This window comes from Naegleria gruberi (genome assembly GCF_000004985.1).
Source record: "Naegleria gruberi genomic scaffold NAEGRscaffold_7, whole genome shotgun sequence".
NCBI lineage: Eukaryota > Heterolobosea > Eutetramitea > Acrasida > Naegleriidae > Naegleria > Naegleria gruberi.
The window spans coordinates 450,178-475,511 of NW_003163320.1; the positions used below are offsets into that span (position 1 = coordinate 450,178).

Consider the following 25,334-nt stretch of genomic DNA (forward strand, 5'->3'; position numbering starts at 1 on the left):
AATCGTCATCATCTCTAAATAAATTTATACCTCTTTTTCATAATCACTTTCATACAATAAATTCAAATGCAATTTATTATCATACAACCTCAATAACCAATCGAGAATCTACAAAAAAAATGACGCGAATACTCTTATCCTATCAACCCAAAAATCCATTCTTTACTCTCATCATGATGGTTAATAAGTAAGTGGACACTTATAGGTCAAAATACAAAAGACCAAAATTTATTAAAACTACTTACTCTGAATCTATTTCATGATATAGGAATAACTATACGGATGAGCCCTGTACGGAACCTTATTTTCTAGCTGTAGATCCTCAGAAAATCACTCCTAATCATTTGGATTTTAGTAATGGATTGTTTGTGAGTGAGATTAAGGAACAATTATATTTACATAGTGAGGAACCTTGTTGGTTTGGATTGACAGCAAAGGGGAAAATTGCAATCATGATCGATGTTCATAAGAGTGCTGATTTTAATAGGACATTTCTTGATAAATGTAAGAGAATTAGTTTGGCATCGTTTGAAACAGTTGAGGAGACTCTTGGAGTTGATGATTCCGTTGATTTGAGGTCGGAATCTGCTGCCTCTCCTGGAGCTCTCTCAACAACAGATTCTGTAACAACTGATAGACCTAAAAAATATGAGAGGAGAAAGGAATTAAAAGTGGACCATTTAACCAAAATGAAAAATGATGTCAAGCTGCTAATTGTGAAGGATTACTTACATTCAAATTTGAATCCTATTGAGTATCTTCAAAAAGTTGCAATCAAGATTCGTCACTTGGATGGATTCAATTTATTAATTGGAGATTTTTCGAAGGGAATGTATTTCTATTCAAATAAGGATAAGGAAAAATGTATTTACGAATTGGTGCAAGGAGAGTATGCTCTGGGGCCTGTTCCAGGTCTTGACACCTGTACAGAAGTGTTTGAATGTGTAGATAGAGCAAAGAGAGAGTTTTTAAAAATTGTAAATTCTATTGGAGGCCATGAACTGGAGGAAGTTCCAACAGATCCAGATTTATTGAACTTTTGGATTGATGAGAAAAAGGCCACTGTCAAGGAAAAACGAAAACAACTCTCCGAGACATCAACCATAAGGTCACTCTTTCAAATTTGTGAGAGAGAGGATAAGCTCATCATTGATGACAATGACATGGATCAGTATCTTGCATTAACCCCAACTTTGAAAGATCTATTGAGCTCAATGTTTATTAATCACCCTGTTTTTGGAACTGAACTTAACATGCTAATGATTTTGCATGATAACAATCAATTCCCAACAGATGATGAAATCATCAAGTCGTTTGGTAAGAAAGTTGCAACCTTCACCAAAAAGAAGAAAGGCAGTTTGCTAAGAACTAGCTCTGGTAACATTGTACCAACAAGACCAATTTCTATTGAAACTCCTGAAAAGCCTCCTCCACCAATGTTTAGTATTGATAGAAAGAAGTACTTGTGCAATTTATACATTAGAAAATACGATCAAGAATTGTTGACCCAAGTCAGGGAAGGTCATTTCGATAAAGATGACTTTTGGGAAACAATCATTCCAAAGAGAGGGCAGATTGAAGATACATTCTACAAATCAATTATGCAATATTTTTATGTGGATACAAATGTCGACTAAGATATTAATTCATTTTGTAAGATCATCATAGATCCACTTGATCATTCTTCTCTGATTTCATGCATTCCAAATTGATGGGCGTATGTCAATTCTACAATACTCAAACTTCCCAACTGGGTCAAGGTAAGCAATACCAGAGTCAAATGACTGATTTTTCCATTTCAACCATGGTATTATAGCTTGTATTTCCCAACTAGTAATTCAATAAATATAGAATAGTATTTATTGAAGAGATTAATTGTTTCGAAAAGTAACTCCTTTAATCCATAATTCAACCTTATTGGAAACCTTACTTGATAAATACTAAAATGAGCAAATATTAAAGTACATTTCAAAAAAAATGAATAAGCCACAAAAGAGAAACAAATTGCAAGAAATTTTAAAAGCGTGCGAAATACTTCAAGACGACTCGGATAAGATCCAATTGGTGGTCGAATACATCACCAAACAATTAAATATCAATGTGAAGAAAACACAATATCCGTGGATTGAAAAAGAGGAAACCCTAAAGTTCTTATTTGCTCTAAACATTACACCAAAAGAAACTCATCCACTTCCCATATGTGAATCCACCTTAGATATTCTTGTGGATTGCTACTACCAATTTATAGATACCGATAGCATCAAAGATTTATCAGAGTCATTCGAAAAGGCAGCAAAGCTCCTTTCCGAGAGTACGAAACAAAGAGTTCGGGCTCACCACATATTTTCATTAGTATCAAGTTTGCAAAGATTAGATTCAATGCAAAGAAAAGATCTGGGTGAAATAGTCGTTTCCAGTGCCATTTCTTCTTTATTGGATGTCATTTGTTGCATTAAGGGCCATGTCCAAAATGGGTAAGTTGGAGTTGATTTTTGATTGTTATTGGAATTTAGTTTTAGTGATCAACGAATAGATATACACTTGGATGATAGTGACTTGCCAATCTTTCATGTTCAAAGTGATGGCACTATTTCAACTGATTTTTCAACAATTCCTTATTTGTTGAGAGAAGATAAAAGTTTTGATAAACCTGAGCACTGGGAAAATGATTTTACCGATGCTTTCAAATTGATATTATCCATGAAAAGCACTTTAAGGTTTGTTGTTTTTCCTTAGATAGTAAGTTACATTGTTATTCGAAAGAGAACAATTATTTAAAGAAAAAGCAAAGAAGGAGGACAGATTGAAATACAACAAAGTATTAGGATTGAATTTCCTCAAAAGCAGGGCACATTTATTCTTGTTGGAAGTTGATTTGATTGAGGAAAATCAAGAAATCCTTCCACAATACTTCATTTCTCATCGCCCATATTCCGTGGATATAGCCAATCTCATTGCAATGTGGCTCGCAATACTCAGATTTGCCAATGAGTATGCACCAAACAGGCCATTATATGCCAATGAAAATTATGGACCTATCCAGAGAACACCTTATACTAACTTGTCTCAAATTGAAGAGATAGTTTCCAATAGTTCTAGCTCAAGAGAAACTAAATTGCATAGTTCAACAATGAAGGTTTGTAAAAAGGTTATCAATTGTCACGAGAGCAAGGAAGAGCAACGATTTACATACAAAGTATTGAGTTCAACATTTTTAAAGAAAGTTACCAAAGATGAAATGAGCATTATTGTCAAATTGGTTGAGTTGGACAATTTCTCTCCGTATCTTCCAAGAATTCTCAATGTCTATTCGAATATAGTTGAATTTGAAGAATTAGAATGTTTGCCAAATCTCACCGAAGAGACCCTCATTGATTTAGTGATCGATATTTCTAAAGCTTTACACTTTTTGCATGAAAATCAAATAATACACAGAGATGTTAAACCTGCTAATATTATGACACGAAATTTTAATCACCACTGCAGAGAACAATATGTTTTAATCGATTTTGGTTTGAGTTTTTCCTATTCCAAGAAGGATGATCATTACATTGACAACAAAACTGGTAAGATTGTAACTGCCAATCTTGGAACTAGTTATTATAAGGCTCCAGAAGTGAATGAAGAAAGAAACTATCATGAAAAGATTGATATTTATTCGTTAGGTACTTCAATTATTCATTTATTAATGAATTCACAAAAAGTGCAAGTGACAGCAAACTGGAAACAAGAAGCTAAAGATTTGATATGGCAATTTTTAGAGTTTCAACAGTTGGTTTTACGAATGGTAGATGTTGATCCTAACAATAGACCAAGTGCTTTGAAAGTTACCGAATGTATGACAGATATTAGACATAATCTTTCAAATTGATACAACTCTGTTTCAAGAATTGAAAATGGAACATCACTTCCATCAAGAATGCATATATTTGACAAATGTGTCTACCAAGATATTTATTCATTTTGTAAGATAATTCTGGAATTTTCATAGATCCACTTGATCCATTCTTCTCTAACTTCATAACTTTCAGTTCTACAACTCAGAACTCTGCCCATAGTTTTGATATGGAAAACAAAACCTTTCTTGTTTTCTTCCTCTTCACGATCAATTTCACATTCTTCAATACGAAGGAATCCTTTCAAGGCTCCTCCCTTCTCTTTAGTGAAATAAAAGATGTAATTGTTGAGAAGAATAAAGTATCTCTTCTTCCAATTCTTCTTCAATCTACCTCTCTTTTCGACCATACCAACAAATGTTGGTTTGAATTCGGTTGTTAATCTTTCAGCTGTTAATTGACCAAATCTAAATTCAGCAAGTTTAGTTTCGGCATCTGCAGAGCTCAAAGTCATACCATAGTTAAGATCCTTTCTTGTTTGAATAAGAGTTTCCTTGAGAACTTTGACACGCTTAACCAATTCTTCAATCTTTTGACTTGTCTTCTTTCTAATTTCTTCAGCTGTGATATTTTCACTGTTGAGGAAATCTTCAGCACCTAAAACCTTCAAATCATCCTTTCTAGAATCATTAACACGTCTGAGTTCTTCTTCCAATTCCTTGATACGATCAGCTTGTTCTTGATTCTTCTTGTCTTTCTCGGAAATGATTTCGTTTTTATCAGCAATGATCTTTTCCTTTTCTTGAATGGTGACTTTTTGGTCAGCAATGATCTTTTCCAATTCCTCAATTCTCCTCTTGTATTGCTCAGAGAGATTGTATTGAACGTAAGCTTGTTTCTTGAGCTTTCTGGCTTCAACCTTGTATTTGTGAACTTTTTGTTCGACAATCTTTTCTTCAATTTCCTTAATATTGACATCTGATAGTTTTTTAACCAATTCCAAAAAGACCTTCATTTCTGGCTTGTTAATTTCTGGCATATCATCCTTCATCATGATCAAAAAGTTGTCAAGAATTTCTCTTCTCAATTGAGTCATCTTTTCTGCATCTTCAGTCAAATCACTTTGCAAACCATTCAAATTGGTAGCATTGAACAAACTACTGACCATGGTCATGATCAATGTATTGACACCAGTGTGAATATCTTCAGCTTCAATATGAACCATATTTGGATTCAAACCAAGCTCATTAACGGTAGCAATAATTCTCTTTGATCTTTCTTCCTTATCTTCAATGGCCAAAATTTCTTCAATTTGTTCATCGGTGAATTGTTTTTGTGAATCATTTTCCTTTGCTTCATCTTCGTCGTCGTCTTCACCATTAGATGAAACTCTCTTTCCATTGAATCTATTATTAATATCAACAATGTTCTTAATGAGATAACAGAATGCTTCACCATCTTTCCAATCCTCTGAAAAGTTTACAACAACCTTCTTTGATTTGGTTTGTTTCAAATTGTAATTCACAAAACGTGTTAATAATTGTTGAGCTGGTAATTTCATAAAGTCAACTACACTTTCGTGCTCTTCCTTGAGAGCAATTAATCTGAGAGAATGCATAACATTCAAACGTTTGGTGACATCTTGTCTAATAAGTTGCCATAATAAAGCCAATAATGGTTGTGGTGATTTTTCTGCCAATTCACTTGGACCAATTCCAACAATTTGACAACCAACAGATCCAGATAGATCAATAACTATTGCTTGATTTTCAATCTTTTGGAATTTTGAAATTTCGTCCAAAGGTGCAATAATACTTCTCTTATTAACCTTATTCCAGTCAATCAAACCACTTTGAATCTTTTCAATCAAGTGCCTAATCATCATTTCATTCAATTCATTTCAATTCATTGAAATCCAAGTCAATTAACTTGTCTATTCATCAAAAAAACTTACAAAAACACCAAACCATCTTGCAAACGATCAAAAATCTCAACATTTTGTTCCAATTCTTCCGCACCAACCACTTCCAATGGTTTCCAATATTCAATCACAGCCAAATCTCCCAAATTTGCCAAAACATTTCGTTGTCTTCTACCACCACCACCAGCACCACCACTTCTAGGAGATAAAATTTCACCATTCTCACCATTTCTTTCCTCTGCTTGTTGTTGTAAAGTGCTCGTTATGAAATTCCAAGAACCATTTTCAATCATCTTGTTCTTTTCTTCGGTGAATTTTTGAATTGCTTGTGACATGACAGTATTCACGTATCGAATAAAACAACGTTTCTCTGAACGGGTGATGGTCATGGTGCTACCATGAGCAGTGTGGGATTTAATGACGGATTGTCTTGGACGATGGCCTCCGTTGATTAAATGATTAGGTGATCCATTAATCATCTATTATTGAGTTTAGTATAGTTTGATGGTTTCGTATAAAATTATATAATAGGTGGAGATGAGGAAATTCATATGAATACATATCGAGGATCGTGGTCACAACATTGGTTGCAAGACAAGGATTTTCAGGTTCCACAAAATAATTGATGACGAGAATACTATTCGAAAGTGGGTGAAATAGACGAACGTACCTTGTTAGGCGATTAAATCTTGTCAATTTTTTTGAAATGTTTGACCGTTCGTAATCGACGTCTTTCACATCTTGACAGGCAACCGATTTGACTCGGCTTTAGCCATCACAAGCTATTCGAAAGCAGAAACGAAACTCTAATTCAGCAAATTCAACAATTTTTTAATTTCAGTCCATACGGAGTTGTTTTCTTACATTTGATATTTATTAGAAATCTTCATATTAATTTCATAGCAATATTCAATTCAAAGGTATTCGAAAGCTTTTTACACAACATTGAATATTGGAAAATCAAGTTTCGATTACAAGCGAGTCATTAAATAGTGTACTATTCATCTTTGGTAATAAGCATGATAGGAGTAACTGCGAGCATTCACTGTAGTTTACACACTTTACAAAAATACTATTATGGATTTGTGAGGAGGCTGAATGCAACATGCAACAAGCTACTAGAAGTGAGGAAGAACTTGATAAATTATTGAAACCTTCTTAAAGTTATGTTACTTACTTCAGTGAACAAATTTAATTGAAAAGCTATCCTATAGAAAGCACACATTCTGTGACTTCATTCAACATTGTGGACGATCGTTGAAATGTTACGGCCTTAACCATGTCCAATGCAACAACAGTCTTGTTTTTTAACAATATGTGTGTGTAATGAATTCGATGATGTTTATTGGTGTGGTGTAAATTTCTCTTTCACACTGTGTGAATTGTAATTTAAGCGGTTTGATCCACGTTCAGTTTTGGTAATTGTGGACAATAAAAGACAAATATCTAGATATCTTGCCTTAATTAGAACTACCAAGCAAGAATTTTTGTTTTTGTTAAAAAATTATTTTTTGACATTTAGCTTTGTGGCAAGATGCAAAAATTAAGGGTTACTTGCAAAATAATATCCAAAAACCAATTTGAAAGTAGAATAATCTCCCTTTTTAAGGCCCATCATACAATTCTTATACATTTTTCCTCTTTCTTCTGGTGAATTTTGCAAGAATGAAATTAAAACTTGAAAAGTATCAGCATTAAAATCTTTCAAAACTTTTTCTCCTTCCTCTGATATCAACAATTTCTCCTCATTTTCTTCAAATAACATCTCAATAGGAGAAGTTTGATATTGTTGAATGAAATTGTCGAGATCCCTGCAGAAATAAGAAGAATAATTGATAAAATGTTGAGCAAGATACAGTTGGTTCTGATTATTTGGATCGATTGCTAAACCTAAGAAATGATGAAACTCAAGAAGTGTTGAGCAGTGAAGGAAAACATTTTGTGATTTTTGTGTCATTTGTTTTTTTTTCTTTAGAATTGAGTGGATTGTAGGCTGATTAGTTAAATAATAGAGGTCATTCCACAATATATTTATTAATAGAAGAGGGCTTGGAAAAAAAATTTGGTGTTTATTGAAGGGTCCATTTCAATTAACGGGACAAAAAAAATTGTTTTTATTTTTGGAAAGCTTAAAAGTTCAATAAAAAAATGATGATCAATCGGAGGCTAACATCTTCATAAATACAATGAATTAATGAATGAAAATTGGACCATACAGAGAAATATACGTCTGCTATCTACTATAAAAACTGGAACATTTTTAAAAAGAAAATAGTGTCTAAAAATTATGATTTGATGCGTCGACCGGGAATTGAAATTTCCTTTTTTGGAACTCATTTAACTTTTAATTTTATGATGAAATTATGAATGTTTTATTTTATTATTATTCATGATGTGAAACATCATGTTGAATTCTGTTCATTATTTTTAATTCATGATGTGAAACATCATGTTGAATTATTAACAAATGTTGTTCTTCAATTTTTCATTGAATGTTGGAAATATTGGAAAGTTGGAAATAAAAGTTGGAAGTTAGGTAACGGGTTATGGAATTACCTAATGTGAAATACATTGTAACAGAATTAACAAGAATAAAAGCAAAATCCTACATAGAGTTGGAGAACGGGAAATGAAATTCCCAAATTGAAATTGAGAAACAACTATTCATTTCACAATAATTCATACTATCAAAATGAATTGAACCCGGGTCACGGCGATGGCAACGCCGTATTCTACCACTAAACCATCGACGCTTCTTATTAGTCTATCAAATATTATAATAATAGATAGTGTGATTTAATAAACTGTCATCAATGAAGTGTGAACAAATGAATGGAGCGCCACATTACCAAAAAAAAATATCAACCCTAAACGGTTTATCGTTTCAACATGTAGCCAAATTTTTCAAGAACAAAAAGCAATAATTTATCACCAACAAGAATACTTGAGAATGATAAATCAAGTTAATAGTAATAATGAAAATAACTCTTCTGATGATCACAAAAAGCCAAGAAAAACCAAGTTTCAAGAAATTCTAGAAGCACCGAAAGGATGTACAGAATACAATCCTCATCAATCTTTTGCTTTGCAAGTATATTGGATTGTACGTTCCCCACGCTGCTTCTGAGATGATACAACATGGCTTTACTCCATGCGCATCGGCTACATCAAGGGATACACCAACAACAATAACCTACTTGTTCAGAGTTTCCAAAGATCAGAGATTAGCCGAACAGATGAAACAAGAGGTTCTCTCTATTGGACAACACCCACACTATCAACCATCCTTTAAAAGTTTATCGATGGGAGTGCCACAGACAAGTGTAGAATTAAAATTGAGACATGGTGGTATTGATACAAAACCACTCTCATGGGCACAAGATGAATCTATTGAAGCACATAGAGAAGAATTGGATTTTGATCCTGTTGTGTTGGAGTGCACTGAAATTTACTTGGACAATAGAAGTTTTTATGAACATGGAGCTTCTCGTGAGTGGATGACTTTCTCTGCTGAAATTCTAAAGCCAGCCAGATCATTAAAGCCAAAGACTTATTGTGTTGGTACTCCTTCTCAAGAAATTTGGGAGAAAACTCTCGAATCCTATTTAAAGGCAATTCGAATGGATGATGAAACTGTTGGAAAGGATATTAATCCTGGTCTATTTGTGCTACCTGAAAACTTTGTGGAGAATGTTGATTCAACTAGGTTTTTCCTAGAGTTGGATTTACAAGTAGAAAGAGACTGTATTGAAGTTGTTCGTCCATTACTTGGTCAACTACAAAAAGATCTCAAAGCATCCTATATGATTATTCTTCCAATCAATATGGATAATGATAAGCCAACTGTTATTGAATTAAGAATCATGCTCTCATTTTCTCATTCCTCCAATATCGACCCATCTCAACTAAAAGCAATTTCCAACCAATGCAAGAATTTAGATGGAAGATTAATTGTTTTTGGAACTAGTGAAGAGGAAGATATCAACAAGGCCAATCATTTCGTAGAATTGACCTCTATCACTGATTCAAAACTTTCCATTCTTCACTCCAAACAAGCTGAAAACTCTATTCTTGCAGGCTATCCTCTTCATCCATTGATTAATACTTTGACTCAGAATGATCAATTACAATATCAAGTGTAATTCAATAAATTAATTTTTCACTAAGGCGGGAAATTGAAAAAAGTAAACGTTAAAAAAAATGTCCCAATCTTCATCTTCACTCTTTCCCAAGAAGAATTCAACACCTTCTTCGTCCTCTCTGACGCCTCGATCCTTTAGTAAGCAACAGCAACAACAAAAGGAACCAACAACTCCATCCCGAATACAAAAAGATGGTGGATTCTCCTATCAAACACCAAATAATAATGTAAATAATTCAAACAAATCTTTGGATGAGGAAATTGAATACTTTTCATCACCAGAGACTAGTATTGATATGGCTCCTAGTCCGATCAAGAATGATTATCGGAAAGATCCAGAATATTCTCCATCATTATTTACCAAATATCCTTCACCAACACCTGTACAAAATTTTGATTTGGATTGTAATAATATTGATAATAATCATAATAATAATTTGATGACATCAAAAAGAAAGGAAGAGGAGATTTATGATAATTTATTCGATGATGATGAAGAAAAACCAATTTTAAAATCTAACAGTTCATCAGCACCATCACTAATTCAATCAAGTACATCATCTTTGAATCGACAAACAGAACAATCATTTATACAAGAAACATTTCCATCAACTCCTAAACGATCGTCTCCTTTTCCTAAACGGTCAAATGTTGAAAATTTCTCAACACCTAATGCATCCAAGTTGGAGAAGAAATCTTCCTCGAGGAGAAGTCTTGAATCCTTAATGGATACATCCACAATGGATTTGGAACAATACGAGCAATTTAATGTAGATAATATTATAATACCAATTCGAGAATCAACATCTAAACAATTATCAAGTTTGAGGAATGATACAAATGGAAATTTGGAAACTCCAGCTGTAACTAAAGTTGAGAAGAGACATCAGGAATTATTTCATCATTATCTAGAGGAAAAAGGGGATTTGAGGAATGCAATGCTATTACTGAATCAATTCCATATGAAACAACACAAAATGAATGTTTTGAATTTTAAACTTAATTCGATCAACTTGGTAGCTAACTTTGCCAATGCTGTGAATTCACAAAAACTTCAACTAGAACTCCATAAGAGTAAAAAGGTTGTGGCTAATTTAAATGGAAAAGTGGAATATCTCAATGATACTGTAGAGGGTTTAAATCAGGAAGTTGAACAACACAAATCTTCTCTCTCCTCTTTCATGCAAAAATATTACAAAACGGTGGAAGAGCTCCAACAAAATCAACTAGTTCAGAGGATGCAACTAGATGATATAATGAAGTTGAAGAGCAGAGAGGGAGTCACTGTAGACCTACTCATCCTTTTTGCAATGAGTTATTTGGTACGAAAAAGTAGAATATTCCACAGATTTTTAAAGTTTATTTTCATGTTTCTTCCTTTCAATGGAATAGTCATTATCATTTCGAAAATTCTGGCAACGATTGGTTTAATGTTGTTATCGAGGAAAGCTGCCATTAAAGTAGGTGTTCATGCTGGGGCAACGAGTGTAGCATATGGACTCATCCAAACTCTACAATTTTCATTCAATACTGTAAAATCAATTTTCCAATTGTTGAAAATTGTTCCATCCTTAAAACCCCAAAATGATGATGAGAAGAATAAATAGTTTATTATTTCTTTGAAATGTCGAGCATGAATTTGAAAATCGCAATTGGTGGAATATATTGGGTGACACCCAAAATTTCAAATCCAAGTTTCTGGTACAGTCTTCTAGCACCATATTGAAGTGAGCTAGTCTTGAGAATGATTCTATTCATTTGTAATTCTTGAGCATACTTGAAGACATATCTCAATAGAACAGTAGCCACACCTCCACCACGATATGAGCTCTTTACACTCATTCTTCTAATTTCAATCATTTTCAATGGATTGATTTGATACTTTTCATATTCTTCAATGAATTCAGCATCTTCAACCTTATCACCTGGATAAATCCACTTATCGAGAGCAACATGACCAACAATTTCATCACCATCCATAGCCAAAAAGAAATTATTCTCTGGTTTGCTCTTATTATTTGCATAATAATTATTGATATCTCCCAACTCGTTTGATTTTCTATTCTTCATAATGTACTTTCCCATATCCTTAGCAATAATTGGCAATAGCACAAATTTAAAAACAGCATACAACATTCCACTCAATAACACCAAAAATCCAACATAAACCATCAGTTTCAATCTTGTCACTTCCACAACTTCAACACCCAACAATTTTCCAATCAAAAACCACGAAATATAAAACGTAGACCAAATGAAAAATTGCAACTTGTATCCATAATATTCCTGAAACAAGGCCACCAATGAAGTACTTCCATTTCCTTGATCCACACCAAACAATAGACCAACAATCTTTCCATAATCATTGAACAAATCTTTCGGAACACCATCCATCATTCCGTTCGTAAAAATGTCGTGTACTTGATTTTGTATTTCCGAACGTATCTTTTCCTCATCACCACCATCATGATTGAGCCTTCGCTGGACCAACTCATTGAACGATAAAACTTCGAGTTTGTTGTTTTGTTTCATTTTTTTGTGTTACTTTTAAAAACTTTGTCATCTTTACAAGCAAACCAACAAACTTGAGGTTTTATCGTTGAAAATATCAGACAGATATATCTATTGAATAACATTGAATTTCCATAGTTGAAATTTTCACACGAATTGGTAAAAGGAAAAAGACTACAGCACCACAGGTTCCCAAGTTGTCTCCAACCTCAGTACTGATGTGGCTCGACGATGCTTAACTTCTCAAATCGGACGGGATGAGGTGCATTCATCGTGATATGGCCGTAGCCATTCATGGTATGAAATCATTCCTTATTAATTGAAATACTTTCTTTATGTGTGAAATATACATATGTTTTTCTTTTCAAGACCGGACTTGAAAATTAGGTAATGAGCCTTGAATATCCAATTTATGAATCAGACCGTGTATACCTCCTATTGAACATGTTGAATCGAAACGTTGTATGTAGGAAAGTAATTAAGCTAATTTATAGAGCTAAAAGAAATTCCAATCCGATCATACTTTTTTCCGAAACCACTATCCCAAATCATATTAGAGTTGAAGAACCTTTCAGAGCTTTGTCAAAGGGTTAATATTTTTTCTCATTGGAATGGAGTATGGCATTGGTACTGCCATTAGATTGCATCTTTGAGTTTGGAATAAATCTTCCTTCTCTAGTTTTTAAACTATTTGGAAGCATCATGAATAATTCTCTTTTTTCCTTGATACCCTGAAGTGAATGATATCCATAGGAATTAAGAAAGAGTTTTCCACATTCTTCCTCGATATTTGAATTATTTTCCAACATGTCATATAGTTCCTTACTAATAAACGTGGATCCTCCCAATGCAATATCTGCTATTCTCGCAGCTAAATTCACTCCAGGTCCAAAGTAATCTGTTCTTTTTGTAGTTGGATCAAGTTGTGCAGAGTATTCACCTTCACTCAAGAAATGTAATCCCATTCTAACTCTAAAACCATTGAATATTATTTGACCATCGTCGTCCACTGTTTCTACATTTGTTGGGAATGATAATAGTGATGGAGGCCAATCTTCTTTCATCATACGTGTATGTATCAAATTTACACATTTGACAGCATCTACAACTGATCCAAAAGCAACCATAAAGGAATCACCTTCTGTTTTAACTTCATATCCATTAAATGCTGTAAGAAGCGACCTCACAATTTCATGATGCCTCTTTATACAATGATCCATATCCTCTTTTGGGACATGCTCCCATATTTTGGTTGAGTTTTGAATGTCTGAAAACATTATCAAAATGGGTTTACCAGAAGGTCCTTCTTCAATATAACTCATAATCTTGTGCAATTCCCTGTGTTTTCTCACGTAATAACATCTCACACCACCAACCAATGCCAACGTAAAACACAAAGACAATGCAACAGAACCCACAGCAATCATTGCATATCCAAACTGTTCCAAATGTGGTAAAGAACTCAGAGTGAGTGTCCCACAGGATATCTGGTTAACAATGCTGTTAACCAAGTGCTCCTTATATGAGTTTGGAATGGGGGCAAAATAATTAGTCTCAAATATCAGGTCAGATGTTGATGGAGTTGAAATTGTATAAATCCATGATAGAAAGTTGAATATGAATTTCTTCTTATCGCAACTTGAAAGGGTTTTTCTAAAAAGAAAATAGCTCACACCTGCACAAGGATAGCTTTCTGCGTCTCCATCAACAATTTCCACAAAATAATTGTCAACAGTTAGAAAATTCTGAGCAGCAGCTTTGAATGAGCTAATGCTTGGAGCTACAGGATTTCCTGCCTTATTAAGTATTTTCGCAACTGGAATTGACATGAAAGCTGCATCAGCAGGGCTGCCATATCCAATAGAATACTCCAATTTAATAACACTTTCAGTTACAGCAAGACTTGTTAAAACTGAAACAAAATTGGTACTTGTTATATTCGGAAACATTGTAACTTTACCATATTTCCATAAGGTAGGACTGAAATGTGACAGAGAAGAAGTAAATATACTTGTAGAACCTGAAGATGTAGATCTTACTATAGGCTGAATAGGATGATTTGGTAATGTTTCACTATTGGTCTGCTGTATTCTGTTGTCATTCCAATACTGAATTTCACCAGAGAATATACCAGCAACAGCACTTCTACTCAATATAAGTTGTGACTTAAAGTTGGGAATATTGTACAACAAAGCTACCCCAGAAATAAAGAGAGGAACCATTTCCAAGTTTTGATCTTCTAGTTCGGTTTTTGTTAAAGAGGTTTCAGAAACTGCAAAATCATAATCTCCTTGTTTTAGTTTGTTAAGCCCTTCACCAGATCCTAACAGAGTTAACAATCAATAGTTCAAACAAACTTACCCACACTGTCATATAATATTGAGTAAATGGGACTATCTTGAATACTATTGAATAACGAAAGCAAAGAATTCATTACTTGCTTTGCGAGAGAACTTCCTCCTCCTCCGACTATTAAACTTGGGATATCATCATTATGATTTTCATTATTTACAGTAGTGTACAATAGTGATAGTGTTGGGGTTTTGGAACATAAATATACAAATAATAGGGGAATGAGTATAGTGGTCATCAATAGTGCAAGAGTAATAAGTATTATTGGTCTCAGTGTGTGAGAATCAGATTCTTTGTGAAATCCTAGCATTGATTAAGGTTTGTTTTTTCTAACGTTGTTGATTCATGGTTTATGAAAGGAGTAACCACATTAAAATCACTGTGTTATTAGAGATAAATTCTCTTTTTTTGTGTTGCTGCTACTGTTTTTGAAACAATCATTTAAGTGATGCATATTTTGAGCGAGATACCTCTGTAATAATATGCGAGAAGCTTCTTCACTACTACTTTTTGCTTCTTACCTTTTGTAAATAGTTCATTCTCACATTCCTTGTTGCTAAATTGTATAGTAAAACTTCATTATAAGAATGAGAAATTGATTTGATATACTCAAAGTCGTTCTTGAGCTCCTCTGCAGCATATGCAAAACTCTCTGGCTGTAGTCTCACTGCCAAAGCAACAAGATCTCTATTGCTTTTCAAAGTAGCAGATGCATACTGGAGATTGGTTGGATCGCAACGTATTGCTTGTGCCATTAAATTCGAATCATTCCTTAATCCTTCTGATGCATATTTAATAAGCTTTGTAAACTGACTACTGTAATAAATTTCAAATATCTTCTTAAAGAAATCTATATTGTTGGAATATTTCAAAATATGTACTAAGATCTTGTCTTCACATGACAAATATTTTGGTAACAGGGAGCAGAGATTATCTGTTGTGACCATCAGATTCGGTACAAACTCTAAGATGGGAACCTTATGTGCAATCAATGTAGAAGCACAATAATACCTCAAATATTCTGAAAGAATACCAAATAATGGCACAGGAATTGCTTTTGAAATAAAAAGGTCGCTAACAATAGGTGCATGGTCTTCCCCTAAATAATAAAGAATAGAAGGAGCTAAATCCTTTGGGAATGAATGGCAGACAAAACTGTAAGCATGTTCATAGAGAGTGGGATCTAACAGAATTATTGCAGCCGCAACAATGTATTCATATTCAGAAACTGCTCTTTTGAATAGTTTTAGAAAGTCCCATGCATCGTTGGTTAATTTACTTGCCTCCTTCAGAACAAAGTCTTCATTGAAGAGTAAAACTGGACTTGCAAAGTAGAGTAGCAGAAACTTCTCATTCTCATAATTATTGGAACACATTCTGTATAGGTCAATCAGGGAGGTTTCGTTATCTTTTGCAAGGATGTGAACTATAATATTAGACCGTAATTGCTTTGCAGAAACCTTATTAGTGATTGCTGTTTCAATGGCCAAACGAATAATTTCAATATTTCCTCTCAGGTTTGAAGATAAATGTGAAAACAGAAGTGGATTCTTTTCAATACACAAGCTCATGAAATCAAAATCATTTCGTAATTCTTCAGAGCCGTATTGTAATATTGATTCATTGTAAGAAAATATTTTCCAAACAAAATCTCTACTATTCTTCAATTCTTCAGATACATACTGGAACATACCAATATCCAATTTGATAAAATTTTCTGAAAGATTAGCATTATTCCTAATACAATATGGAGCATTCTTAAAAACAGTCATATTTTCCAAATCACCAGTCAGTGAATAATATTTTGGATTTTGTTTGATATTGTCTTCCAAGTATAAAATTATGCGTGGGTAGAGGGTTATTAACATTGAGGTTGTCTCATCACTCGATCTGATTCTATTTGATGCATACCTGATATTCTTAATATCATGAGAGACTGCAATCTTTACCAACTCAAAGTCATCTCTAATCTCATCAGAACACAATTCCAATAGAGAAGGATCTCGTTCCAATACAATGCGCATTAAATTGTTGTCATTGTAAATATTTGTTGGAAGGAGAGTTGAAGGCAACATTCGTTTTTGAATTGCAATTGACCAAAATTCCTCACCTTGGCTCTTATAATAAGTTTCGAAAATCCACCTACTTCCTTGAGTGTCAGCAACATTTATGCTAAAATCTAAGGTGTTACGAACTAGTGGTGAAACATCCCATAACCGATTGGGACTTGTATTCAGAGCAATTAATGCTATTTCTTGGTCAAGCTTGAACTTGTTGTCTAAATAGGCCAAAATGGCCCCATGATAACTGACAGCCTGCTTGACTAATTCTCTATTACTTTTAAATTGGGTAGCTGTAAAAATCAATTCCTTATCTTCCCTCAATTTTTCATCAGTACAATATTTGAGAACTCTTTTTGGATACCTGAATAATTGAACTAAACCATCATGAATACAGTCTGAATGAGAAAGCTTTTTCCACACTTTGTGAATATCATTTCCACAATCACCTATATCCAATGCAATTTCTATTAACTCTCTATCAGATCTCAATAATTCAGAAGCATATCTAAAGAATACTTGCTTCTCTCTTATTAGCTCCTTCATCAATTCCCTATCATTTTTCATTGTATCAGAGGCAAATATTTCAAAAAAGTACCATCTCAACTTTGCTAATCTCTTCACAAACGTGTAATCTTCCAAATATTGTGGAGGGATAGGATTTTTTCTTACAAATCTTCTCATTGATCTATCAGACCATTTTTTTTTCTCTAATTTCTTCAATTTATCTAGATAATCTAATTTTCCAATATTTTGTTTAATACTATCATGCCTAAATTCTTTAAATTTTTGAAAAATAGAATTATTGGAGTAAAAATCGGAATCTAGTTGTGAATTATTGGGCAGATAATCTAGGACGAGGACATGTTGTTTCTCCATTTTTTTTAATTTTCACTTTTGAAAATGCACAATTTTCTAATACCATTTTTGAGCATTATTTTCGCGCCAAATGTAATTGACCATTACATAATGTCTATACCTGTCATCAATGTCTATTGACAAACAAGAATAAAAATGAGAAAAAGAGGTGGTACAAGTGCTAGTGGAATTGCTCCAGGAACATCCCATCAATTTGGAGAATTTACTGTCACAATGCTTTCTCAAACAGTAACTCATCCTTTGCAAAGTAATATTGCTGATTATTTCAATAGAACTAGTGGTGGAAATTCATGTTGTAGATCTTGTGGCGAATTATCCAAACCTAACCTATTCCTGTTTGGAGAAAATATCTATTGTGCAAGATGTTCCAATGAAATGAAACGATTCTACATGGAAAGTTACAAGCAGAAAGAAGATATGAGAGAAAAAGCTTTGGCATGTCAAAGAGAATTGGACAAACCTCAATCGGCATTTGCTAGGACCATAGTAATCCGTTCACCTGTTTCTTCACCACAAGCTAGTGAAACCTCAACAGTGAGAACAAGAGCCAGAGGATTTTCCTCAGTCCTGGCAATATCCCCTCATTCTCGATTGACCACTGCTCTACCAAGTAGTGCAGGAAGTGGTGGAGCTGAATTTTCATCACCTCTATGCTCTCCAGTTCTAAAATAATTTCCTTTTCCTCCTCTTTTCTATTTCAAACAATTCTATTGTTCTTATTGGCTTTACCCGATATTCATTCTTTTGCCTTTTCAATCTCCTAGATATATTGTACCATATCATTCTCCCCTAATATAATCATTTAATAAAACCTCTCAAAACCTGTAGATTTAATCTTTTTCCGTGATGATGGCATGAAGCCTTGAAAGAGAAATTGAAGTATTTTTGTTTTGCTTGATTTTCTTCGCGCCAGTGGAATTTCCATTCAAAAAATAATCATCAAAGCCTGTTGTTATTTTTCATCATCACAAAAACCAATTCTCTACAACATTTCAAGTTGAGGTTGGCCAATTGTACAAGCATCTATTTCTGAGGAAGATTTAGATACGTGGCTGAAAAGATTTGTTGTTCTTGTTGATTTATGAAAATAATTATTTCGGAATCTTTTTGAATAGAAATAATAATATTATAATACGAGAGTGATAGTAAATATTTGATAATAATTAAATTACAATATGGGAATTCAAGGACTGTTGCCACTTTTTAAAAACCATTGCAAAAAGGGCCACGTTTCCGAATTAAAAGGACAAAAAGTTGCCATTGATGCCTATGTTTGGTTGCACAGAGGAGCCTACAGTTGTAGTGCAGAATTGTGTCAAAACAAACCAACAGATAAATATTTGGGTTATTGTATGCATATGGTGAATATGTTAAAACATAACAAGGTGATACCTGTACTTGTTTTTGATGGAGCTAGACTTCCTTCAAAAGCAGACACTGAAAGTGATAGAAGATCTAGAAGAAAAGAAGCTCTAGAACAAGCACAAATTCACTTACAAAATCACAGATACGAGCAAGCTAACGAATGTTTTAGAAAGGCTGTTGATATCAAACCTTCAATGGCATATCAGTTAATATCACAATGTAAAAAAGAGGGTGTGGAAATAGTAGTAGCTCCGTATGAGGCTGATGCACAATTGGCTCATTTGGCTAGAACTGGGTATGTCTCATGTGTGATCACAGAGGATAGTGATCTGATACCTTATGGAGCTCCAAAAATATTTTTCAAAATGGATAAATACGGCCATGGAACATTACTCAATCTTGCCGATATCAATCATACACCAACAGCGAATGGAAGTACGGATTTTTCAAAATTTACTCACGATATGATGATGAGGATGTGTATTCTTTCAGGATGTGATTATTTGAGCTCGCTTTCTGGAATTGGACCGAAAACAGCCTACAAGATCATTAAGGAAAACAGGACAGTTCCTAAAATTATGGAGGCATTGAGAAAATTGGGAAAGTTCAAGAGGCAAGAGAATACTCAGCCAAGTAGTCAAGAGATATCATCCTCTCCTTCGCTTTCCTTACCTCAACCCAGCTCAAGTCAAGATATTTCCGTTTCTGAAGAAGAGTATAGAGAAGCATTTGTTAGAGCCGAGTTGACATTTAAACATCAACGAGTATTTGACATCCTTTCACAGGAAATGAGATGTTTAACAGATCCGCCTTCCTGTCTTACGGAAGAGGATATTTACTTTTGTGGACCAACAAAACCAACAGATATAGTAGTTCAGATATGCACAGGTATGATAGATCCCATGTCTCACAAACCATTCGTTTCTGCTCCGTCATACGCCTCGAAAAGCTCTGTAAGTTTTAATAGTTTTTCATATCTTACCTGTATATTAGAATTTAACACCACTAAAAACAAACACAATTCAAACCTATTTCAGTAAGTAGTATGGCTGTAGACATTTTCTAAAACTGTAACAGCACCAGTAGCGACAACTCCAAAACAAAAATTCATTCCACCACCTTTTAAAGTTCCATTCAAAACACCATCTCAAGAAACTCCTTCAAAATCACAAGAAACTCCAACATCTTCATCTACTCCAACAACAGCTAAAAAGATTACAAGCAAGTTTTTCACACCCAAAGAAGCATCAAGTTCTCAAAGTTCTTCTTCGACGCCTGTTAAACCAGGAAGTTTGACAGTAATAATTCCTTCTCAGGAAGAAAACTCAAAAGAAGCTACTGGCAGTGCAAGCAAAAAATCATTGTTTAGTGCTTTGTTCACCAGTTTATCCCAGGAGGTGTCAAACTCACAAGAGGTATCGAATGGATTTTCTACAACCATATTTTCAGACGATCTTACTACTGCCCTGATTAGAAATGAGAAGAAACAACAGGCAATGAAGAAAGTGGAAGAGGAGGAAGACATTGATTTGGATGATTTTGAATTGGATCCTCCTTCTCCTGTTTTATTGAAAACACCTTCCAGATCGGCTGAACCTTTAATTGAACAGACGGCATCATCATCAAATTCCAGCATCAAAAGGCCACTTTCTGCATCAATATTATCTTCATCATCCACCAAGAAAGCTAGCCCTCCTCTAACCTTGACAACTTCTGCATCAGAAAGTTCATTAAAGAGAAAAAGCTCCTTCTTAGATAGATTCAAAAAGACACCAAGTAGTTCACAGAAAGAAAGTTCTCAAGGCACTCCATACCTTAGCTCTTCTCAAAATTCAAGCTCTTCTTCTGAACCTGCCCGATCAACAATACCTTCTGCAGATGCATTCATGTATGATTTGTCGTCTGACGATGAATTGGAGCCAGTTCCAAAGAAAACCAAACAATCGACCTCTGTTGCTGCAGTCGTTGAAATTATATCGAGTGAGGATGAGAATGAGGAGGAATCAAGAACTGTTAGTCCTCAAGAGGAAAAGAATGTTTTTGAACTCTTTCTGTCGTATGAATCAAAAAAATTTCAATAATAAACTAATTTATTTAAAGATTGGCATAGGTAGCCTTTCTCTTAATACAAGAATAAACACAGAGACCAATATTGACAGCTACAGAAACGAGTAAAGCAGTAGCCAAAGAGGTAATGATTAAGGCAAATTCCCAATTGAAAAAGTTTACAATATTGGATGGAGAAACATCAGTTACATCGAGGGATCTTCTAATTCTTGAGGCCTTAGTAATCTTCTTTCCATTAATAACCAAACTGTATTTTTGTGGACCGTGTGGAACATTATGTCCTTTAACAGTTACAATCAAATCAGTATTAACTGGTGGGAGTGGAATCAAAATCTTTTCAACATTGTTCAATCTGTCAGGTTGATTATTATTGTACAAGTGGTTACCATAGATGGATTGAACTTCACCATTTGTTTCATATTCCAATTTCAAGTCCAAATCATTGACAAGGGCAAGAGAGGCCATTGGAGAAGCAGGATAATCAGTCCAGGCCAAAGTAATTGCCAATTCTGTGGCATTATCACCAACATTGAAAGTATATGAGTGAATGATATCAGTGGTAATTTCTTGTCTATCAATAACGAACAAATCTTGTGGAGTTTGTGGGTTATTGGCCAACTTTAAGGTGTTTGACAAATTAATGAGGCCGTGTCCTTCAAAGATAGTTCTGTGCTTCTTATTGAAATGAGTGAAAGAGTCAGTCTTTCTAGCAAGTCCCTTCATTCCTCTAGCACTTTGAATCAAAATTGCCTTAATAAGTGCAGCAGATGGTTGAGTATATTCAGCATTAACTGATGGTTTACCATATGGATAAAAACCATCAGTGAAATACTGTCTTACAAGAGTGGCAGCTGAAGCAACGACAGGTGTTGACATTGATGTACCTCCCATTTCTTTCAATTGTAATTTCATATCATTCTTATTGGAGAGAGAACATTTACCTTCTTGAGAACCGAAATGAGATCTGGCAGAAAGCAAGAAATAACCTGGAGCTACAATATCTGGCTTGATACGACCATCGAGTGTTGGTCCCAATGAACTGAAATCTGCCAAGTTTTGTTCATTGAAGAATGGTTTCAACTTTTCATCTTCCAAACTCTTCAAGGCACACTTTTGACTGCATGCAAATGAAACATTGAAATTGAGTTTCTTCTTCATAATCTTCAATTTGTGTTTGAATTTACAATTGTCTCCCATGTATGCATTACATCCTTCTTCGGATTTCAACTTGTCAATGGCTGAACACTTCTTAATATTACAGACGCCACATTTACAATTGTACTTTTTGGTCAATTTCTTACGTAAAATATTGGCACGTTGTGTGTAATTTCTATATTTGAGAGCTTCTTTCCATGATTCAATTCCACTGACAGAGGCACCAACAATGATAGAATTCTTGGCTTGCTTTGATGGACCAGTCAATGTCATGTAACCTTTGGCACCAGAATTACCAGCAGACCAAACTACAAGGAAATCATCATGTTCATATTGGAATTTGTCAATTTCTTGTGTTGATTGAGTGTATCCATTACCAATCTTACCACCCAATGAATTGGATGAAATACGAGCACCCAATTTATATTGAGGTTCGAATAAACCACTATACAAGTCAATTGGTGTAACCAATTTGTTCTTTCCTGGACATTTTCCTTCTGGATACATGTAACATGGACAAGCATCGAATGAATCACATTGACATCCACCATCCAAATCACAACCAACATCAAAGAAAACCAATTTAGAATCTTGTGCAATACCATTGTGTTTACAAATTGGACTATCTGGATAGAGACATTTACCAGCAAGAGTTCCTGAAGTGTGAGATCCATGTCCATGTCCACCATCTTTTCTATCCATAAAAGCAACATAGGCCTTAATCTTACGATGATTACTTTCAACAGCTTGAGGAGCATTTAAAACAGTTCTAATTAATGAATCACTACTTTGAATGACTGGAACAGAAGCAGCTGGATCATGGAAGAAACAATGATCAACATCCAAACCAGAATCAGTAATGGCAACTGTTTGATTCTTACCAGTAATTCCAACTTGATAGAATGGACCATCACCAATACTTGCCCTTGATGATCCCTGTTGAACAATTAAACGAGCATTGTAATTTTCTGGAAGGAAACCATCACGTTCCATGTCGAATCTTTCAATCCAGTGAATGGCTGGATGATGAGCCAAAATATCAACAACCAGAACTAGATCATGTCTAGAACAGATTTGTAAACTAATCATGACCTTTCTATTGGAAACAACTCTCAAATATTTTACATTGGTGAGATTTTCACAGGCACTTCTAATTTGTCCAGCAACATCTCTGGCAGATTGTGAAGAAAGTTCAGGAACTAAACTAACACTCATGTGAACAATAGCTCCACCAACCTTTCTTCCAGGAGTATTTACACTACAGCTTTCGAATACTCCAGATTCCATATCACGAATCAAATTTGGATCAACCTTCATCTTTGGAGTGAGTGGAATCAAATGAGAAACTTGTGGATAAGCTTGAACCTTCTTCACTTGATCATTATTAATATAAACTAAATACGAATGTTCTGGAATGTATTGTAATAATTCACAACCAGTTGACTTTTCAAAAGTAATTTGTACCTTTTCAGTCAATTTGATATTTTCCTTGAATTTTACAATATATTGGTGTGGAATTAAATTAGATTTATCCAATGGAAGACCATCAGAAAGTTCCAAATAATTTTCCTCATTAGTTTCTTCTCCTTTACTCAAAACATTTGCCTGTTTAATAATTCCCTTATAGTATTGTTTAAAACGATCCAGATATTCATTGGATGATCCAGATTCACTACCCATGCACAGGGTGATGAAAAGTGCAAAAATTATTAAAACAAGAAAGAGCGTTAAAAATCTCTTCATCTTGATTAGTTTCGTCTAGTTTCGTAAATACGAAATTATTTTGGTCTACTAGATGAGAATAATATTATAAAAAATTTAGAAGGCTTTTTGATGATGTGCCTTCCGTAATTTGTTGTAGGTGCGTTTTTTTTGTGGTAGAAAACCAAGGACTTGACATTTGACGGGTGGTTATAATTTTTCAAAAGCAAAACCTTAAAAATATAATCCCAGACCTCCAAGTTGCAATGTGTTCAAATAATTGAAATCAAAATATCCCGTCGAAACAGTTCCAAAGAAAAGTTACTTGGTTTTTATTAAGAATTCTACCTTAACAGTACTTTAGTCCAATTTCTAATATTGGAAGATATTTAAAGATATTTTGATAGTATCTGTTGTAAAATATTGGAAATTATTGTTCAATCAATGATGGGTCTTTCTCTAAATGATCCTTTAAAGTTTCTAATAAATAATTTATCAAATCGATAATCACTTTTAACAATTCCAATAAATCCCCTTTTAGAAATCGTAACTGGTGCCATAATTCCATTCAATGATACTCCATTAATAAGAATATCCAAACTATTCTCTGATATAAAATTAAATTCAATATGATTCCACATTCCAAAAGTAATTGGAGAATAGTCTCTGTAATAATACGATTCATTTTCTTTTGTTTGCTGAAGTAGAGTGCCAGTCATGTCAGATTCACCTGAAATTCTAAAAACTAAACTATCATCTTCATCCTTATTTTCTGAAAATGCAATTCTAATTTCTGAATCACCAGTTTCCAAAAAGAAATCTAACGAAACTTGAAAATTACTATAATTATCAAGATTATACAATTCTCTATTGGACCACAATGTTTCTCTCATATTAAAATTCAATACTCCACCCTCTTGCATCTCATGTTTCGTTCCCTCCACATTAAATACTTGCACCAATTTTTTACAATACATTTTCCAATCATTAATTTTCAAATTATTTCCTTCATCTCCATTTACCATTTCCGAAACCACAACATTATTACATTCATTGTTAGCCTCACTATCATCATCTTCATTTCTGCACCACGATGGAAGCAGAAGGGAATTTAATTGTTTTTTTTTCTTTCCGTAAATATTAAATTGGCGCTCACAAATTTGGCGCCAAATCAATTCCGAATGATCACTTCCCGTAGAGTTGATCATTTTGAAAAAAAATTGACTCGATTGGCTTAGGAGGTGAACATCTCGAAGGGAGAGGAAGGAAATTACGTGATGAGAGAGGAGTGGAAGATTTTCCTCTGTGAATAATTGTGTGAATAGTTGTGCCATTTTTTTCTCTTT

At 34.1% G+C, this 25,334-nt stretch overlaps 12 protein-coding genes and 1 pseudogene across 13 annotated transcripts; 5 read left to right on the forward strand and 8 right to left on the reverse strand.

The window, feature by feature from the left end:
- Positions 1–119: 119 nt before the first annotated feature.
- Positions 120–1,637, forward strand: NAEGRDRAFT_63665 (uncharacterized protein; the record flags this gene model as incomplete). The annotated part of the gene is made up of 2 exons (XM_002681054.1): positions 120–187; positions 269–1,637. 2 exons carry the CDS (start codon positions 120–122, stop codon positions 1,635–1,637), a joined length of 1,437 nt encoding a protein of 478 aa, XP_002681100.1.
- Positions 1,638–3,238: 1,601 nt separating this feature from the next.
- On the forward strand, positions 3,239–3,871 carry NAEGRDRAFT_30959 (uncharacterized protein; the record flags this gene model as incomplete). Its single annotated transcript, XM_002681055.1, has 1 exon — positions 3,239–3,871. One exon carries the CDS (start codon positions 3,239–3,241, stop codon positions 3,869–3,871), a length of 633 nt encoding a protein of 210 aa, XP_002681101.1.
- Positions 3,872–3,928: 57 nt separating this feature from the next.
- On the reverse strand, positions 3,929–6,982 carry NAEGRDRAFT_78517 (fimbrin; the record flags this gene model as incomplete). The annotated part of the gene is made up of 3 exons (XM_002681185.1): positions 3,929–5,710; positions 5,791–6,236; positions 6,935–6,982. 3 exons carry the CDS (start codon positions 6,980–6,982, stop codon positions 3,955–3,957), a joined length of 2,250 nt encoding a protein of 749 aa, XP_002681231.1. The 3' UTR covers positions 3,929–3,954.
- A 318-nt stretch (positions 6,983–7,300) lies between these two features.
- NAEGRDRAFT_63668 (uncharacterized protein) lies at positions 7,301–7,714 on the reverse strand (the record flags this gene model as incomplete). Its single annotated transcript, XM_002681186.1, has 1 exon — positions 7,301–7,714. One exon carries the CDS (start codon positions 7,712–7,714, stop codon positions 7,301–7,303), a length of 414 nt encoding a protein of 137 aa, XP_002681232.1.
- A 725-nt stretch (positions 7,715–8,439) lies between these two features.
- Positions 8,440–8,510, reverse strand: NAEGRDRAFT_t116 (annotated as a pseudogene). The gene has a single exon. The product of its transcript is annotated as a tRNA-OTHER (tRNA).
- Positions 8,511–8,885: 375 nt separating this feature from the next.
- On the forward strand, positions 8,886–11,505 carry NAEGRDRAFT_46590 (uncharacterized protein; the record flags this gene model as incomplete). The annotated part of the gene is made up of 2 exons (XM_002681056.1): positions 8,886–9,893; positions 9,991–11,505. 2 exons carry the CDS (start codon positions 8,886–8,888, stop codon positions 11,503–11,505), a joined length of 2,523 nt encoding a protein of 840 aa, XP_002681102.1.
- On the reverse strand, positions 11,489–12,430 carry NAEGRDRAFT_78518 (N-acetyltransferase; the record flags this gene model as incomplete). Its single annotated transcript, XM_002681187.1, has 1 exon — positions 11,489–12,430. One exon carries the CDS (start codon positions 12,428–12,430, stop codon positions 11,510–11,512), a length of 921 nt encoding a protein of 306 aa, XP_002681233.1. The 3' UTR covers positions 11,489–11,509.
- Positions 12,431–12,999: 569 nt separating this feature from the next.
- On the reverse strand, positions 13,000–14,631 carry NAEGRDRAFT_63671 (uncharacterized protein; the record flags this gene model as incomplete). Its single annotated transcript, XM_002681188.1, has 1 exon — positions 13,000–14,631. The coding sequence occupies one exon, from the start codon at positions 14,629–14,631 to the stop codon at positions 13,000–13,002; it is 1,632 nt and encodes a 543-aa protein (XP_002681234.1).
- Positions 14,632–15,264: 633 nt separating this feature from the next.
- NAEGRDRAFT_63672 (uncharacterized protein) lies at positions 15,265–17,505 on the reverse strand (the record flags this gene model as incomplete). Its single annotated transcript, XM_002681189.1, has 1 exon — positions 15,265–17,505. The coding sequence occupies one exon, from the start codon at positions 17,503–17,505 to the stop codon at positions 15,265–15,267; it is 2,241 nt and encodes a 746-aa protein (XP_002681235.1).
- Positions 17,506–17,835: 330 nt separating this feature from the next.
- NAEGRDRAFT_63673 (uncharacterized protein) lies at positions 17,836–18,372 on the forward strand (the record flags this gene model as incomplete). Its single annotated transcript, XM_002681057.1, has 1 exon — positions 17,836–18,372. One exon carries the CDS (start codon positions 17,836–17,838, stop codon positions 18,370–18,372), a length of 537 nt encoding a protein of 178 aa, XP_002681103.1.
- Positions 18,373–18,875: 503 nt separating this feature from the next.
- On the forward strand, positions 18,876–20,105 carry NAEGRDRAFT_30993 (uncharacterized protein; the record flags this gene model as incomplete). The annotated part of the gene is made up of 2 exons (XM_002681058.1): positions 18,876–19,698; positions 19,780–20,105. 2 exons carry the CDS (start codon positions 18,876–18,878, stop codon positions 20,103–20,105), a joined length of 1,149 nt encoding a protein of 382 aa, XP_002681104.1.
- A 1,032-nt stretch (positions 20,106–21,137) lies between these two features.
- Positions 21,138–24,153, reverse strand: NAEGRDRAFT_78519 (abc transporter B family protein). The gene has a single exon (XM_002681190.1). The coding sequence runs from the start codon at positions 24,028–24,030 to the stop codon at positions 21,160–21,162; it is 2,871 nt and encodes a 956-aa protein (XP_002681236.1). The 5' UTR covers positions 24,031–24,153; the 3' UTR covers positions 21,138–21,159.
- Positions 24,154–24,425: 272 nt separating this feature from the next.
- Positions 24,426–24,881, reverse strand: NAEGRDRAFT_63676 (uncharacterized protein; the record flags this gene model as incomplete). Its single annotated transcript, XM_002681191.1, has 1 exon — positions 24,426–24,881. One exon carries the CDS (start codon positions 24,879–24,881, stop codon positions 24,426–24,428), a length of 456 nt encoding a protein of 151 aa, XP_002681237.1.
- Between the last annotated feature and the right edge of the window lie 453 nt (positions 24,882–25,334).

Coding starts and splice junctions, on each gene's coding strand:
- NAEGRDRAFT_78519 (XM_002681190.1), bottom strand. CDS start 24,030: ATGAAGAGATTTTTAACGCTCTTTCTTGTTTTAATAATTTTTGCACTT.